The sequence below is a fragment of the Coregonus clupeaformis genome, chromosome 27 (genome assembly GCF_020615455.1).
Source record: "Coregonus clupeaformis isolate EN_2021a chromosome 27, ASM2061545v1, whole genome shotgun sequence".
Taxonomy (NCBI): Eukaryota; Metazoa; Chordata; class Actinopteri; order Salmoniformes; family Salmonidae; genus Coregonus; species Coregonus clupeaformis.
Window position 1 is genome coordinate 19,988,802 of NC_059218.1, and position 16,976 is coordinate 20,005,777.

General features: G+C 44.9%; 1 protein-coding gene across 1 annotated transcript; it reads left to right on the forward strand.

Moving 5' to 3' along the window:
* The first annotated feature begins 579 nt into the window (after window positions 1–579).
* LOC121541597 (endoplasmic reticulum mannosyl-oligosaccharide 1,2-alpha-mannosidase-like) lies at window positions 580–16,430 on the forward strand. Its single transcript, XM_041850729.2, has 14 exons — window positions 580–1,043; window positions 1,553–1,690; window positions 8,804–8,912; window positions 9,042–9,271; window positions 9,462–9,613; window positions 9,764–9,885; window positions 10,032–10,223; window positions 10,369–10,517; window positions 11,626–11,814; window positions 12,137–12,327; window positions 12,537–12,657; window positions 12,961–13,155; window positions 13,691–13,822; window positions 14,743–16,430. The coding sequence occupies exons 2-14, from the start codon at window positions 1,589–1,591 to the stop codon at window positions 14,950–14,952; spliced, it is 2,094 nt and encodes a 697-aa protein (XP_041706663.1). The 5' UTR covers window positions 580–1,043; window positions 1,553–1,588; the 3' UTR covers window positions 14,953–16,430.
* The last annotated feature ends 546 nt before the right edge of the window (window positions 16,431–16,976 follow it).

Below are 16,976 nucleotides of genomic sequence, written 5' to 3' on the forward strand. Positions count from 1 at the left end.
AAATATGTGTCTCTAATTTGGTCATACATTTGGCAGGAGGTTAGGAAGTGCAGCTCAGTTTCCACCTCTCTCTCTCTCTCTCTCTCTCTCCCTCTCTCTCTCTCTCTCTCTTAGACCTCCGCTGCCTCTCTTTTTCCCTCCATTCCTCATCCATATTTCTCCTGACATACATCTTGTTCTTGCCTTCTCAAGGGACGCCATTTAACCGGCTGTCACAATCTCAGTACAATCAGCACGAACCCCTCGGGATGTAGCGCTCAACAGTGCGTCCCACTTATGAGCGCTCTTCCAACAACCAACACTGATCTTCTAGCCACCGGTGTCCTTCTCTTCCCCCCTCTATCTCCGGTTTTGGCTAGCCTTTTCTTAAATGTTGTTTTGTAATTGACTAAAACAAGCAGGCAACAAGAAAATAGCGTTTGAAAATGTCACGTTTTTTCTGTGAGCCAATTTTCCCCACTGGCGGGCGGGGGCCGCGACCTCTCGCAGCAAATTATGACGTGCCTCGAGTCTTGTGACCCACACTGAACTGTCCCGGGTGGGTGGAGTTTTCATAATATACAAACTCCGCCTAACCGGGCCATGCAAAACGAACACGCCCATTGGTGAGCCGTCACAGCTAACCTAGCTAGAGACAATTTTCACCAGTGGAGGTTAGTAAAATTTACCAGATTGGCCACTCGAGCCTAGATAGACGTTGGTCTTTGCAAAACCGTCCACTGTTTGGAGGCGAACAAAAAGTAAGATAGCTAACTAGAGGCAGCTATCGAAAGGCTAGCTAGCCTCCTTGATATGTTGTTGTTACTGGGGAAATGAAAGGGCTCCTCTCTCTTCACTTGCGAGAAATATGGATCCATTGTCAACATTGCAAGTCAACAATATGATAGCTAGCTTTCCAAGGTTGTAGGTTATAGGATAGGTAGCTAGCTAGCTCATCATGACTCGCTCTTCATAACGCGCCCGGAGAGAATACAGTCAGTGTGACAACAACGGAGGCTAACGTTAGCAAACTAGCAAACGTTACCTGGCTACAACGGGAAAAGGTAAGCTTATGGGGGACATATGAGTGACATAGCTAGCCAAATAACTAAAAGGTTCCCCCTTTGGTCTCTGACATAGCTGTAGCTAGTTAGCGACAAAGTCAGTCAGCCAACTAACGTTAGCTAGATATGATTCATAACTCCTAGCTAGCTATAATTATTAACTCCAAAGACAGGGCAGATTGTAAAAAGCCTTGTATTTTGGAGTTATGAATCATACCTAGCCAACCAACTAGCTAGCTAACTAGCTATTCAAACATTCAGCCAACCTTGTTTTCTAACTGGCCTTGATGCCTTAATTACTCATTACTTAATTACTACTTTTAGTTCAAGTAATGTTAGCTAGCTAGTTGACAATAAAAAGCCACCTTGTGGACATTGAAACAAACTAAATGAAATAATGAGTCAAATGAACCCCTAACATAAAGGAAGAGTTGAGACACTCCTGTTATTTATCCTCTACCTTTTAGGGCAATGAATCCTAAACTTCCCTTCTCTTCCCCATCCCTCAGTCCAGCATCTATGACCTATACCACTCAGCTGGAGAGATGTACCCCCCACCCAGAAAGGACTTCATCGCGCTAACCCTCAGTGACCAACACAGCCGCAGCTACAACAACGGAAAGCACCGCCGCCAGTCCTGCTGGAGGGTGAGTATCAAGCGACTCAGAGTAGGAGTGCTGATCTAGGATCAGGTCCCCCCTGTCCAATTAATCGTATTCAGTGTGATCTAAAAGGCTAAACTGTACCTAAATCAGCACTCCTACTCTGAGAAGATTTGTTTCACATACGGCCCCAGGCTTTCTCCCACTCTTTTCTCAATACGGTGCTGTCATGCCAAGATCAGTACGTCCTTGTGTTTGCTGTCCTTCTTTCAAACTGGTTTCATGTTTCACTCTCAAAGGAAACCCACTTGTCAACAGGTAGTGTAGCCTACTTCCTACTCCAGTCAAGCATTGAGATGCTTCCAGATAGTACCAACGACCTCTTGTTGATTGAACGATAACTGATTAAGAGATCAACATGGACTAGAGCTGTTGCAAAACGTTTATTAAACAGAAGCAAACGGAACGAAACGAGGAGGGACCTACCTGAATTTATCCAATAGACACTTTTATTTAGCTCTGTTTGCTTACATTTGGTTCTTAAACGGTAAACTGTTTCTGTAATGATTACGCCCCTGGTTTTCAGGTGCTTAACAGAACCAGCAGAGATGTGCTTTTTAAACCTGCCATTAGTTTGTGTCGTATATGCTGGTGCAATATGCAAAAGTATAGCAATCATGAATGTAAGGAGTAGTGTTTATAGTAGCTTTCATTGGTATAGGGCAGACTAGGCTAAGTCGTCTTGTGTATTGTTTTATTTAGATGGATTCCAGTGACAAAGCCTCTTCTGAGACAATGATGCATTGTTTTCCATCATGGCTCACTGATAATTGCTCAGATAGCCATTTGTGGCTCAGCACAAGTGTTAATTAGGCTAAGTAGCCAGCCTACAGTACTTGCGTGTAGCCTGTTGTGCCTCTAGTTATTTTTGTTGTCTCCAATTTAATTAAATTTTTTATTTCACCTTTATTTAACCAGGTAAACCAGTTGAGAACAAGTTCTCATTTACAACTGCGACCTGGCCAAGATAAAGCAAAGCAGTGTGATAAAAAACAACAACACAGAGTTACATATGGGGTAAACAAAACATAAAGTCAAAGAATACAACAGAAAATATATATACAGTGTGTGCAAATGTAGCAAGTTATGGAGGTAAGGCAATACATAGGCCATAGTGCAAAAATAATTACAATTTAGTAAAATAATTACAATTTAGTATTAACACTGGAATGATAGATGTGCAAGAGATTATGTGCAAATAGTGATACTGGGGTGCAAATGAGCAAAATAAAAAACAATATGTGGATGAGGTAGTTGGGTGGGCTAATTTCAGATGGGCTGTGTACAGGTGCAGTGATCGGTAAGGTGCTCTGACAACTGATGCTTAAAGTTAGTGAGGGAGATAAGTCTCCAGCTTCAGAGATTTTTGCAGTTCGTTCCAGTCATTGGCAGCAGAGAACTGGAAGGAATGGCGGCCAAAGGAGGTGTTGGCTTTGGGGATGACTAGTGAGATATACCTGCTGGAGCGCATACTACGGGTGGGTGTTGCTATGGTGACCAATGAGCTAAGATAAGGCAGGGATTTGCCTAGCAGTGATTTATAGATGACCTGGAGCCAGTGGGTTTGGCGACGAATATGTAGTGAGGACCAGCCAACAAGAGCGTACAGGTTACAGTGGTGAGTAGTATATGGGGCTTTGGTGACAAAACGGATGGCACTGTGATAGACTACATCCAGTTTGCTGAGTAGAGTGTTAGAGGCTATTTTGTAAATGACATCGCCGAAGTCAAGGATCGGTAGAGCATCCCTCTATCTCCCATGAGAGAGCATCCCTCTATCCTCACTGCTTGCTCGCACACTGGTTATATCAGTCTGTGTAAGCTAGTGGAAAAACAACCATCTAGAGATGTTGGAGTTGTACCAGGCAAGTAACACAATAGCTAACACAGTGTTTGTCAAAAGCTTTTATCCCTCATAAATGGTGATTTGGTGTGGGGAAATTAGCTGAGGTACTACTGTCATTTCACTGTCAATCACTGGACCTTAACACCGGATCTAGCTAGCCGCAACCGAATGGATGTCAAATGGATGTTGCTGTAGGCTAATCACTAGCTACTTGCTATTAGCCACCGTTAGCGGCTTTTTCTCCATTGTCCGTGGCCTGCACAACCTACCAGCCAGCTCTAGCCTGGACTATTATCGGCCAGTCTGCACAGCGAGTTATCGACCCAGAACCTATCGGATTTTCTGCCGGAATCACTGAATCACTGGACCTTTAACACTGGATAATCGCAACTAGCTAGCTGCAACCAAATGAACGTTGTTGTTGGCTAATCAGCCTTGAGCTAGCCTTGAGTCAAGCACATCTCCCGGCTATCTACCTCTCTGTCGACCGGACGGGACCTCCTAGAGTTGACACAGAGCCCTGCCGATCCATCACGACTGGTCTGCCGACGTAATCGTCTGTGGTTTCAACAGGCTTCCCGTTGCGACGACCATGAAGATCCATCTGCTAGCCCCGACCCGCTAGCACACGCAAACTACAACCGTGCTTCCTGCTCGCTGTGCTGAAGCACCAATTTGAACTGCTCTCGGACTCACATATTGCTGTTCACTGGACCTTATGATCACTCAGCTGCACAGCTGATGCCTGCTGGACTGTTCCTTTACATGGTACCCTGTCCTGTTTATTCTGTTTAGCCTCAGCCCAAACTTTATCGCCATTACCAGTTGTTGTCTTAGCTCTCTCTAATAACACCTGTGATTGCTTTATGCCTCTCTCCCATGCCTTGCCTATTGCTGTTCCAGTTAGTTGTTATTATACAATTTCACTGTAGAACCCCAAGTCCCTCTCAAACTGCCTGAAATAGTTATTGTTCCACCCCCCATACACGCGGAGACCGGCTCAATCGGTGCCTCCAGTGATGCTATCTCTTTCATTGTTACCCAACGCTTAGGTTTACCTCCACTGTACTCATATCCTTCCATATCCTTGTCTGTACATAATGCCCTGAATCTTTTCTACAACGCCCGGAAATCTGCCCCCTTTATTCTCTGTACCCAACGCACTACAAGACCAGTTCTTAAAGCCTTTAGCCGTGTCCTTATTCTAGTCCTCCTCTGTTCCTCTGGTGATGTAGAGGCTAACTCAGGCCCTGCAGCCCCCAGTATCACTCCTACTCCCCAGGAGCTATCATTTGTTGACTTCTGCAACCGTAAAAGCCTTGGTTTTCTGCACGTTATCATCAGAAGTCTCCTTCCTAAGTTTGAGTTATTCACTGCGTTAGCACACTCTGCCAACCCTGATGTTCTAGCAGTCTGAATCCTGTCTTAGGAAGGCCACCAAAAATTCTGAAATGTCCATCCCCAACTACAACATCTTCCGTCTAGATAGAACTGCCAAAGGGGGTGGAGTTGCAATCTACTGTAGAGAGCCTGCAGAGCTCTATCATACTATCCAGGTCTGTGCCCAAACAGTTTGAGCTTCTACTTCTAAAAATCCACCTTTCCAGAAATGTCTCTCACTGTTGCTGCTTGCTACAGACCCCCCTCAGCCCCCAGCTGTGCCCTGGACACCATATGTGAATTGTTTGCCCCCCATTTATCCTCAGAGTTCGTACTGCTTGGTGACCTATATTGGGATATGCTTAACACCCCGGCCATCCTACAATCCAAATTATCAACGAACCTACCAGGTACAACCCTAAATCCGTAAACATGGGTACCCTCATAGATATCATCCTGACTAACTTACCCTCTAAATACACCTCCGCTGTCTTCAACCAGGATCTCAGCGATCACTGCCTTATTGCCTGCGTCTGTAACGGGTCCGCGGTCAAACGACCACCCCTCATCACTGTCAAATGCTCCCTAAAACACTTTAGCAAGCAGGCCTTCCTAATTGACCTGGCCCAGGTATCCTGGATGGATATCGATCTCATTCCGTCAGTAGAGGATGCCTGGTTGTTCTCTAAAAGTAATTTCCTCTGAATCTTAAATAAACATGCCCCATTCAAAAAATACAGAACTAAGAACAGATATAGCCCCTGGTTCTCCTCAGACTTGACTGCCCTTGATCAGCACAAAAACATCCTGTGGCGTACTGCATTAGCATCAAATAGCCCCTGCGATATGCAACTTTTCAGGGAAGTTAGGAACCAATATACACAAGCAGTTAGGAAAGCAAAGGCTAACTTTTTCAAACAGAAATGTGCATCCTGTAGCACTAACTCCAAAATGTTTTGGGACACTGTAAAGTCCATGGAGAATAAGAGCACCTCCTCCCAGCTGCCCACTGCACTGAGGCTAGGAAACACTATCACCACCGATAAATCTACAATAATCAAGAATTTCAACAAGCATTTTGCTAAGGCTGGCCATGCTTTCCACCTGGATACCACTACCCCGGCCACCAGCTCTGCACCCTCCGCTGCAACTTGCCCATGCCCCCACCACCCGCTTCTCCTTCACACAAATTCAGACAGCTGATGTTCTGAAAGAGCTGCAAAATCTGGACCCCTACAAATCATCTGGGCTAGACAATCTGGACCCTTTCTTTCTAAAACTAGCCGCGGAAATTGTCGCAACCCCTATTACTAGCCTGTTCAACCTCTTTTGTAACGTCTGAGATCCCTAGAGATTGTAAAGCTGCTGCGGTCATCCCCATCTTCAAAGGTCGGTGACCTGTTTGTTAACTTGGCTTTCGCAAGTATTTGAAAGCCAAGTTAACAAACAGGTCACCGACCATTTCGAATCACACTGTACCTTCTCCGCTATGCAATCCGGTTTCCGAGCTGGTCATGGGTGCACCTCAGCCACGCTCAAGGTCCTAAACGATATTATAACCGCGATCGATAATAGATAGTACTGTGCAGCCGTCTTCATCGACCTGGCCAAGGCTTTTGACTCTGTCAACCACCGCATTCTTATTGGCAGACTAAATAGCCTTGGTTTCTCAAATGACTGCCTTGCCTGGTTCACCAACTACTTCTCAGATAGAGTTCAATGTGCCAAATCGGAGGGCCTGTTGTCTGGACCTATGGCAGTCTCTATGGGGGTGCCACAGGGTTCAATTCTTGGGCCGACTCGTTTCTCCGTGTATATCAATAATGTTGCTCTTGCTGCTGGTGACTCTCAGATCCACCTCTACGCAGACGACACCATTTTGTATACATCTGGCCCTTCATTGGACACTGTGTTAACAAACCTCCAAACGAGCTTCAATGCCATACAACACTCCTTCAGTAGCCTCCAACTGCTCTTAAACACTAGTAAAACTAAATGCATGCTCTTCAATCGAACGCTGCTGGCACCCGCCCACCTGACTAGAATCACTACTCTTGACGGGTCTGACCTAGAGTATGTGGACAACTACAAATACCTAGGTGTCTGGTTAGACTGTAAACTCTCCTTCCAGACTCACATTAAGAATCTCCAATCCAAAGTTGAATCGGCTTCCTATTTCGCAACAAAGCCTCCTTCACTCATGCTGCCAAACATGCCCTCGTAAAACTGACTATCCTACCGATCCTTGACTTCGGCGATGTCATTTACAAAATAGCCTCCAACACTCTACTCAGCAAATATGATGTAGTCTATCACAGTGCCATCCGTTTTGTCACCAAAGCCCCATATACTACCCACCACTGTGACCTGTACACTCTTGTTGGCTGGTCCTCACTACATATTCGTCGCAAAATCCACTGGCTCCAGGCCATCAAATAAATCACTGCTGGGCAAATCCCCGCCTTATCTTAGCTCATTGGTCACCATAGCAACACCCACCCGTAGTATGCGCTCCAGCAGGTATATCTCACTGGTCATCCCCAAAGCCAACACCTCCTTTGGCCGCCATTCCTTCCAGTTCTCTGCAGCCAATGACTGGAACGAATTGCAAAAATCTCTGAAGCTGGAGACTCTTATCTCCCTCACTAACTTTAAGCATCAGTTGTCAGAGCACCTTACCGATCACTGCACCTGTACACAGCCCATCTGAAATTAGCCCACCCAACTACCTCATCCCCATATTGTTATTTATTTTGCTCATTTGCACCCCAGTATCTCTATTTGCACATAATCTCTTGCACATCTATCATTCCAGTGTTAAAACTAATTGTAATTATTTTGCACTATAGCCTATTTATTGCCTTACCTCCATAACTTGCTACATTTGCACACACTGTATATATATTTTCTGTTGTATTTTTGACTTTATGTTTTGTTTTTTACCCCATATGTAACTCTGTGTTGTTTTTATCGCACTGCTTTGCTTTATCTTGGCCAGGTCGCGGTTGTAAATGAGAAACTGTTCTCAACTGGCTTACCTGGTTAAATAAAGGAGAAATAAAATAAAATAAAAATGTGAATTGACCCTTCGCTAAGCCCTGCCCCCCTTGGTTACTGTTGCAAGCTCAGACAACATTTTCCCAGGAAGCCAAATTCCTAGTTGTAACCACTTGCGAATTCCCCTTTTTTAATACACAATGAAATTAAGCACTGACTACCCCTTGCTAATCAGGAAACTCTGGGGTATGTTATGGTGGACTGTCATTACAATTGCTTCAAGGAAACCTGGTAAAATTATGTTTGTAGTGTAGCTAGCCACTGAATGGCTCTGAATGCACTGTGCATGCAGTCAAAGCTACTAACCACTTTTGTAGCTAATAAGTGCTCTGAAATCGTTTGCTGATGTCGACAGCAGATGAGTTATATTCCTAATATAGCCAATTTAGCTAGCTAACATACATTTTCAGAAAACAAGTTATATTAAGTGGCTAGCTAGCGTTAGCAACATTTGGTAGTCAATGAGACTGAAAGCTAGCTAACCAGTTGAGCTAACAAACAATGTAACAAAAGTATAATTTTGGATTCCAAAAGTAAGCCAACAGGTTCTGCAATTCAGGAATCACAGTGGCAAGTACCCCTGGTATACTTTTCAATTATTTAGCCATTTAAACAATTACTTTTTTTACCCACTGCCCTCACTGGCTTTCATGCGTTTCTAACGTGAGGTTGTCCGAGGTGTCAGACTCGACGACAGTTGCTATCCATTGGAGTGCTGCGATTGGTTGCTCAAAATTCCAGGGCCAGGCTTAGCGAAGGGTCAATTGAGAGATGTTAAATTGCTTTTGAGTGCTTTTTTCCTCTCTCCTTTGTAGAAGTGGAAGCAGCTGTCTCGGCTGCAGCGCAGTCTCATCCTCTTCCTGCTGGCTCTGCTGCTGATATGTGGATTGCTCTCCTACCCCAGCTTCTCGGAGCAATGGAGAGGTAGGCCTTCTTCCCCACACTCACTGGCTGTTAGTCTTTTGTATTTGTATGCTGCTTTTGATGTTTCACAGCAGGCTCCTGTGCTGTGTATTGATGTCTGTATTGTCATTTGTGTGTGTGTGCACTCAGGCATGTCAGACAGGGCGGTAAGGGAGGACTGGGATGAAGACTGGGAAAGAGGCCTGAAACCCATCCCTCCAGGGGTAAACCCTGTGGCTGGCCCAGCTGTAGGTCCGGCTGTGGGCCTGGCCGGTGGAGCGGTCGGCCCAGAGTTGGGTCCAGCTGTGGGTCCAGGACTCATACCAGAGGTCATTCCAGAACCCCAGAGACCAAAGGTCATACCCAAACCCCCAGCCAAGGTCAGGACCAGTCTGGCTATTGCACTATACTTAACCACTTTGATTGGTTTTATGTTTAATAAAACCTAACAACCATTCAAGTGATTCTGGGTCCAATAATAGACAGTGAAGGAACTGTTTTGGCTGTCCTTCAGCGCCTTTGTCAGAACTTGCTGTAATCTATTCTAATTAACTGTGTTTACCTATGTAGAAGAGACCATTCCCCAACAAGAGAGGACCTCCAAGCCTGCAGAAGGAGGGGAACGTATCAGATTCACTGGTAAAACCAGCTGAGAAAGAGCCAGTGGAGAAAGAGCCAGTGGAGAAAGCTGAAGAGGAGGAGGGAGAGAAGCCTCTTGTCAGGTAAAACCCTATTGTCAAGCGTAACCACATTTGATATTGAATTCAACTCTTTTGACCAATATGTATCGTTCTGCGGTAATACTGTTATTGCTATTTATTTACAGCTCCATGTCTTTTAGAACTTGTGTTATATGTGTTACATACACGTAGCTGGCGAGGAGCCATGATCGAGGCGGACGAGGCTACAGAACCCCCACCCTCTGCCCATGAGAAGGATGGCGCTGTGCCTCCTGTGCCAGTCAACCCTGAGGACACAGCCCCACTGGCACCAGGTAAGTCTCTGCCACACGCACCATCTCACAACCTCAACCATACCGCACACCCACTCCAGAGCTTGACCAGTTGTGGTGTCTTTGGCTTCAGAAATATACATGTTTTTGTGTGTGTGTGCTTGAGAGCATGTGTTTACTGTGTGTAGTTTCAGTGAAGCCTGTGGACAGGCTTGAGACAGTGCGAGAGGCCTTTAGGCATGCGTGGAAGGGCTATAAGGAGTTTGCCTGGGGTCATGATGAGCTCAAGCCTGTGTCTAAGTCCTACGGGGAGTGGTTTGGCCTGGGCCTGACTCTCATTGACGCTCTGGACACCATGTGGATCTTGGGACTGAAAGAAGGTAGCTAGGCCTAACACAAACACACACATCCCGCTCTCTCTTTACTAATTGCTTCTCTCTATTTGCTGCTGTGTAACAGAACCCAAGGCTGAATTTCTCTCTGTCTCTCGCTCGCTTGCTTGTCTGCTTGCTTGCTCGCTCACAGAGTTTGAGGAGGCGAGGAAGTGGGTGGAGACTGAGTTGTCATTCTCTAAGAATGTGGACGTGAACCTGTTTGAGAGCACCATCCGGATCCTGGGAGGCCTGCTAAGCACCTACCACCTGACTGGCGATGAGATGTTCCTTGAGAAGGCTGTGAGTGACATGGGAAGGAAGGCTAGGACAGATTGGGCGACTAGAATATGGTCTCTACTTCTTTCTCTACCTCCATCTGTTGTTTCAACCTTTCAATCCCTCTATTCACTGGTCCTTGGGGCTTCTGACTGACACACTGAGTGTACACCTTTTTTTTTTTTGGAGGGTAGATCAGCTTAATATTGCAGATAGATTGTAACTTCCATCAATGTAATTGTCTGCATCACTTCCAATCCCCCATGTTTTTTATATATATATTGATGTAACTTGTTAAATCCACTTCAATCAGTGTAGATGAAGGGAAGGAGACAGGTTTAAAAAAATAAATTTAAAAAAATATGATTTTTAAGCCTTGAGACATGGATAGTGTATGTGTGCCATTCAGATGGTGAATGGGCAAGACAAAATATTTAGTTGATTTTGAACGGGGTATGGTAGAAGGTGCCAGGCGCACCAGTTTGAGTGTGTCAAGAACTGCAACGCTGGTGGGTTTTTCAGGCTCAACAGTTTCCCATGTGTATCAAGACTGGTCCACCACCCAAAGGACATCCAGCCAACTTGACACAATTATGGGACGCATTGGAGTCAACATGGGCCAGCATCCCTGTGGAACGCTTTCGACACCTTGTAGAGTCCATGCCTCAACGAATTGAGACTGTTCTGAGGGCAAAAGGGGGTACAACTCAATATTAGGAAGATGTTCCTAATGTTTTGTATACTCTGTGTACATCAGAGCAGGAAAAATGCTCTTCTCTTCCCACATCGGAATGCCATATGCAAAACAAACTAAATTCAATTTTTTTATTATTTTTTTTCTAAGCAAATCACCCGCCTAAATTCAAACATGCACATTCTCAACCAATGTTCAAATTCTTCTTTGTAAATGAATCACTGAAAACCTCAAATTGTATCTACAAACTTAGTACGTTTCATTGCCTGAGGTTATGATAAATCAATGGAAAGCATCTTGATTCGGAGCCAATTTTGGAAAAAAATCAGAATAATTAATGAGTCAGAAAAGTACTTAATTCAAATTAGCTAATTTACTAATCAGTGCTAATGAGGATTGATCCCTATGTTCTCATCTTTCCTTCCCTTGTGCTTGTAGAAAGACATTGGCTTGAGGTTGATGCCTGCGTTCAAAACCCCCTCCAAGATCCCCTTCTCTGATGTGAACATTGGGAAGGGCACAGCCCACCCCCCTCGCTGGACGTCCGACAGCACTCTGGCCGAGGTCACCAGTGTCCAGCTGGAGTTCAGAGAGCTCAGCCGCCTCACCCAGGACCCGCAGTACCAGGTGAGGCCAGAGAGGGGAGCTCTATGGATCATGTCATGTGTGTTCTGGGTGTAGACTACTGCGGTTAAAAAGTTCAAGTCAACTAGGCAGACATATTGTGCGTTTGTATTTTTTTACAGACGATGATCTCCGTTATGCCATTATGTGTCAACGGATGACTCCCATTGAAAAGCCATTGTCTCAATATGTAATTTTTGGACACAATCTTTGTCCGGACGCATAGGTTGAAATTTGAGAAGGTTTTCCGTTGCAAAACGTTTTTCTACAGTGTGCTCTAATGAATATGACCCAAGTCTTTATCAACCTGCCTGTGCGTCCCTAGGAGGTGGTGAATGAGGTGATGAGGCTGGTCCATAAGCTGCCAGGGAAGCATGACGGCCTGGTGCCCATGTTCATCAACACCAACAGTGGCCAGTTCACCCACAAAGGAGTGTTCACCCTGGGGGCCCGGGCTGACAGCTACTATGAGTACCTTCTCAAACAGTGGATCCAGGGAGGCAAGACGGAACCAGAGTAAGCACATTTCTATCAATTTTGCCTTTACGATAATAATGAATAAGATGGCATGGACACGGAGGACCTGATCCTCGATCAGCACACCTACTCGAGATGCTTTATGAATACAGGCCCAGATCACATATGATTAGATTAGAGTGCTTTGAGGAGACTTGTCTTGCAGGATTACAGATAAACAAATAGAGATTTATGGGTGTGTTGTTCAGTCTGTTGGAGGACTACCTGGAGGCAATAGAAGGGGTCAAGAAGCACCTGCTGAGAACCACAGGCCCCAGAAAGCTGACCTTCGTAGGGGAGCTCAACCACAATCGCTTCAACCCCAAGATGGTGAGAGACTACACAACATCCATACCAATACATTTACATTTTAGTCATTAAGCAGACGCTCTTATCCAGAGCATACATTTATTTTTAATTTTTTCATACTGGCCCCCCGTGGGAATCAAACCCACAACCCTGGTGTTGCAAGCGCCATGCTCTACCAATTGAGCTACATTGTATGTACTACTTTACATGTTTACAGTAAATACTCTCGCTCTATTCCTCGCTGTCTTCCCCCCTCTCTCTCGCTGTCTGTCTCTCTGCCCCCGTCCCTCTCTCTCTCTCTCAATCTGCCCCCCTCTCTCTCAGGACCACCTGGTGTGTTTCCTGCCTGGCACTCTGGCGCTGGGTGCCCACAATGGGCTGCCGGAGGATCACATGGAGCTGGCCCTGCAGCTGATGGAGACGTGCCACCAGATGTACGTCCAGATGGAGACGGGCCTGAGCCCCGAGATCGCCCACTTCAACCTGCAGCCCTACGACGGGCGAGACGTCAACGTCAAGGTGGGTTCTACAGGAAGAATACTGAGAGCATCCCAGATGGCATCGGGAATAGGGAGCAACTTAGGACACAGACAATATGTGTCTGTGAGATCTAGATGTATTTGGCTCCTACTGTACGTCTTTCAATCCTTGTTTACTTTGATGCGTATCTTATTTCTCTGTCTCGCACTAATCCTTATCTAGAGATGTTGAGTAGCAGAGTGACAGGAGTCAAGTGTGGCTCTACGGTGTAATAAAGCTGAAAACCTCTCAGATATTTGTTTTCTCCTCACTGCTGGAATTAACACTCAACTTGCTTTCCAAATACGGCTCGTCAGTTCTTAAGGTCATTTAATTATGATTTAGGAGGGACTGCTACAGCATACAAACATCTCCAATCAAAGCATAGAAAGATGTGTTCGTATTCACTTTACTATTGATGTTTATGGTTGAGTCTCAAATGGCACCCTATTCTCTAAAAGTAGTGCGCTATATAGGGAATGGGGTGCAATTCAGGATGCACCCAATGTGAGTTTGCATGTCTTTTCTCCCCCAGCCTGCAGACAGACACAACCTCCTGAGACCGGAGACAGTGGAGAGTCTGTTCTACCTGTACAGGTTCACTAAGGACACCAAATACAGAGACTGGGGCTGGGACATTCTAGAGAGCTTCAACAAATATACCAGGGTGAGTCCAATGTCTTACTGTACATCAGATAGCACAACGACTCCACCTTCACTGATCTGTTATGTCTGATAACTCGCAAACATTTATTGAATAGATCAAAAGTTGTTTGGCAACGATGTTACTACGGTGACTGTCTAATGAACCCACTAACAGTCAAATTAATATTTTAAAAAACTATAACCCTGTGGTAAATGTTGATGTTTTCTTCCTGGGCAAGTCTTAATTACCCAATTCTACACCTAGCTAAGGAGTTTTGTGGTTGAAGAAGCACTATTTATGAAGTTCGAAATGTGCACGAAAATTATAGCTAGCTAGCTTGTTTGTTAGCTGAGCCAATCCCACTGGCTGCATTATGAAATAAGCTACATTCTGAGAACAGTCCCATCATTTCGTGGAGTATGACTTTATCAGGAAGCTGGCTACCTAGCTACCGTAAACAAGTTAAAACGTTTATGTCTGTAAGCTGTGTGCTAACTACAACAAGTTTGATCACCTGATTGACTGGTGGTGTATGGTTTCTGCCAGCCAGTGCATCTGCCATCTGTTTCATACCGTGTCAATGCGAGAACGCAGTCATTTAAAAAACCCAGGTCCTACTTTCATGCAGATGCAGAGGAATCTTTATTATAAGAAAATTAGTTTCACGTGTTGCATGACAGATAGCACATGGCAGCACAGTTGCATTAGAAAGACGCCATCTGTAGGAAGACAATGGGGTGAGTTTACCTGAATTTCTCAATGAACATTATCATCTTGAGCTTTAATACCAAGCTGCCTTCTCAAGGGATCCGGCTTGACTCACTGTGGTGTGGTGGTGGTGCACAGTCAAAGACAGACTTGTAAATGGGGTTTCATGTGGAGGAGTTTGGGTTTCCTGTGACACACTCACTGCTTCCCCTCATGCTCTGCTTCCTCTCCAGGTGCCAAGTGGAGGCTACACCTCCATCAGTAACGTGCGCGACCCCGTGAACCCGGGTCCTAGGGACAAGATGGAGAGCTTCTTCCTGGGGGAGACACTCAAGTACTTCTACCTGCTGTTTTCAGACGACCTGGAGCTGCTCAGCCTGGACAAGTACGTGTTCAACACAGAGGCCCACCCACTACCCATCTGGAAATCGCCTCCTGTCTGAGACAGGAAGTGACGTCATAGAGAAGTATCCTACCACCGAGATCCTGGGGTTTGAACTTCCTAGCTGCCTTCTCAAGGGGTCCAGCTTGACTCTCTGTGCACAGTAGAAGACAAACTCGTCAATGGGTTTTCAAGTGGAGGGGATTTCCTTGGATGGGGGGGTGCTATAGAGCTGGTCTCTGTTGTACAAAGCTTTTGTAGTTTGGAGTAGACACTCTTGAGAATCTTGACGGCTTGCTGTTCAGTTTAAAAGAAACAAGAAGACCGAAGGTCTACAAAATCAACTCAACATTTTCAAGGTTTATTGCAAGGTGGGAGGACTGGTAGCGAAACTAGACTGAGACTCCCCCAGGTGCCAGTTTGATTATTTTCTAACACTAGACAGTAATATTATCCTCTCCCTTCCCCTCCCTGACCGGCTGATGAAGAATATGTAATAAGGTGGAAGTACCAGAAGATGGTTATGCTTTCCCATTGATTTGTCCTATACATTTATGTTAGAGCATTGTTTACCTTGAAGGGAATACTGAATACATGGGTTGCATTGTTGAGAGCCTTTTAATGGTAGGGGAAAGACTCCTACCCCATAGGTCTTTCAGGAGTTCCTCTCCTTGATAGCCATTACCACAGAAATAGAATGAGTAGAATGGGCGTCGCCATTCATGTCAATTAATCCATAATGGGTGGACTGGTGGCCATTTTGTGTATTCATTCTATTTCTATGGGCATTACATCACTAGTTACTACTGTCACTGTGGAGGACCAGTTGAAGTAGCCTATAGTACCGCAACTGTGAAGCTCCTATGATGAAGAATGCTTTGCACTTTCATGTCAAAAAGGAAGGATTTGTCTTTTGTATATTTAAGTGATGTGGGAGTAGATTTGAGTAGTGACGCATGCAGGTGATTCTGCGTGCTTTAGCTGAATGGATAAAAAACAACACTGATGGCCTATGAATGAAATGCCATTAATCATTGTTGCACATGGGACCACAGCGTACAATGACAGTTATTTATTTATTTATTTATGGTGAATGTGTCCTTTTTTTTGTTTTGTGTTTTTCATTATCACTTATAAGAAGTCTAACCCTCCTGTTTCATGGGATTATATGAAGGGTAATTGATAATGTAATCCAGGTAATGAAGTAATGGTACGTTTGGATACTTTAAAATGTGATTTCTCAGATGCAGACAAGTTGTGTAAATAACTCAAAATTGCTGTGTGATGAATTTCATGAATATTTCATTTGGGGCAATGTGTATGTGTATCCGTCTCATCATGAGGGAGTTAAGGTTTATGCAATCGACTAGTAGGCAAGTCTTTCGTGACTGAACTGCGAGATTTGGGTTCTGTTTTCTGAGATGAATCGATTTCTACAGCCTAATTAAAGTGCTTCCACTGAGAATTCTTATGTTTCGATGTTTGGGTTCTGGGTAGAATATTTTTGTTGTTGCTTGAATTAAATCTGTTACACTCCCAGACTCATTATCAGTCAGAATTAATACCAGAATTAATGAATTACCAGAAAGACTCTTACTAGTCTAAATTCAATGAGAAGGGTACTTGTTTTCTTGGGGTGTGGGTGATATTAGGCTGATGGCTATTTAAGCATACCTACAGTGCGCCCAATCATGAGTGGTTGTTTCTTCCAATTTTATACTGTGCCTGCTGAAGATGTCCAGTGTATACACTGAGTGTACAAAACATTAGGAACACCTTCCTAATAAAGTTGTGCCCCCTTTTGCCCTCCGAACAGCCTAAGTTTGTCGGGGCATGGACTCTACAAGGTGTTGAAAGCGTTCCACAGGGATGCTGGCCCATGTTGACTCCAATGCTTCCCACAGTTGTCAAGTTGGCTGGGATGTCCTTTGGGTGGTGGACCATTCTTGATGCACACGGGAAACTGTTGAGTGTGAAAAACCCAGCAGCGTTGCAGTTACACACTCAAACTGGTGCGCCTGGCACCTACTACCATACCCTGTTCAATGGCACTTAAATATTTTGTCTTGCCCATTCACCCGCTAC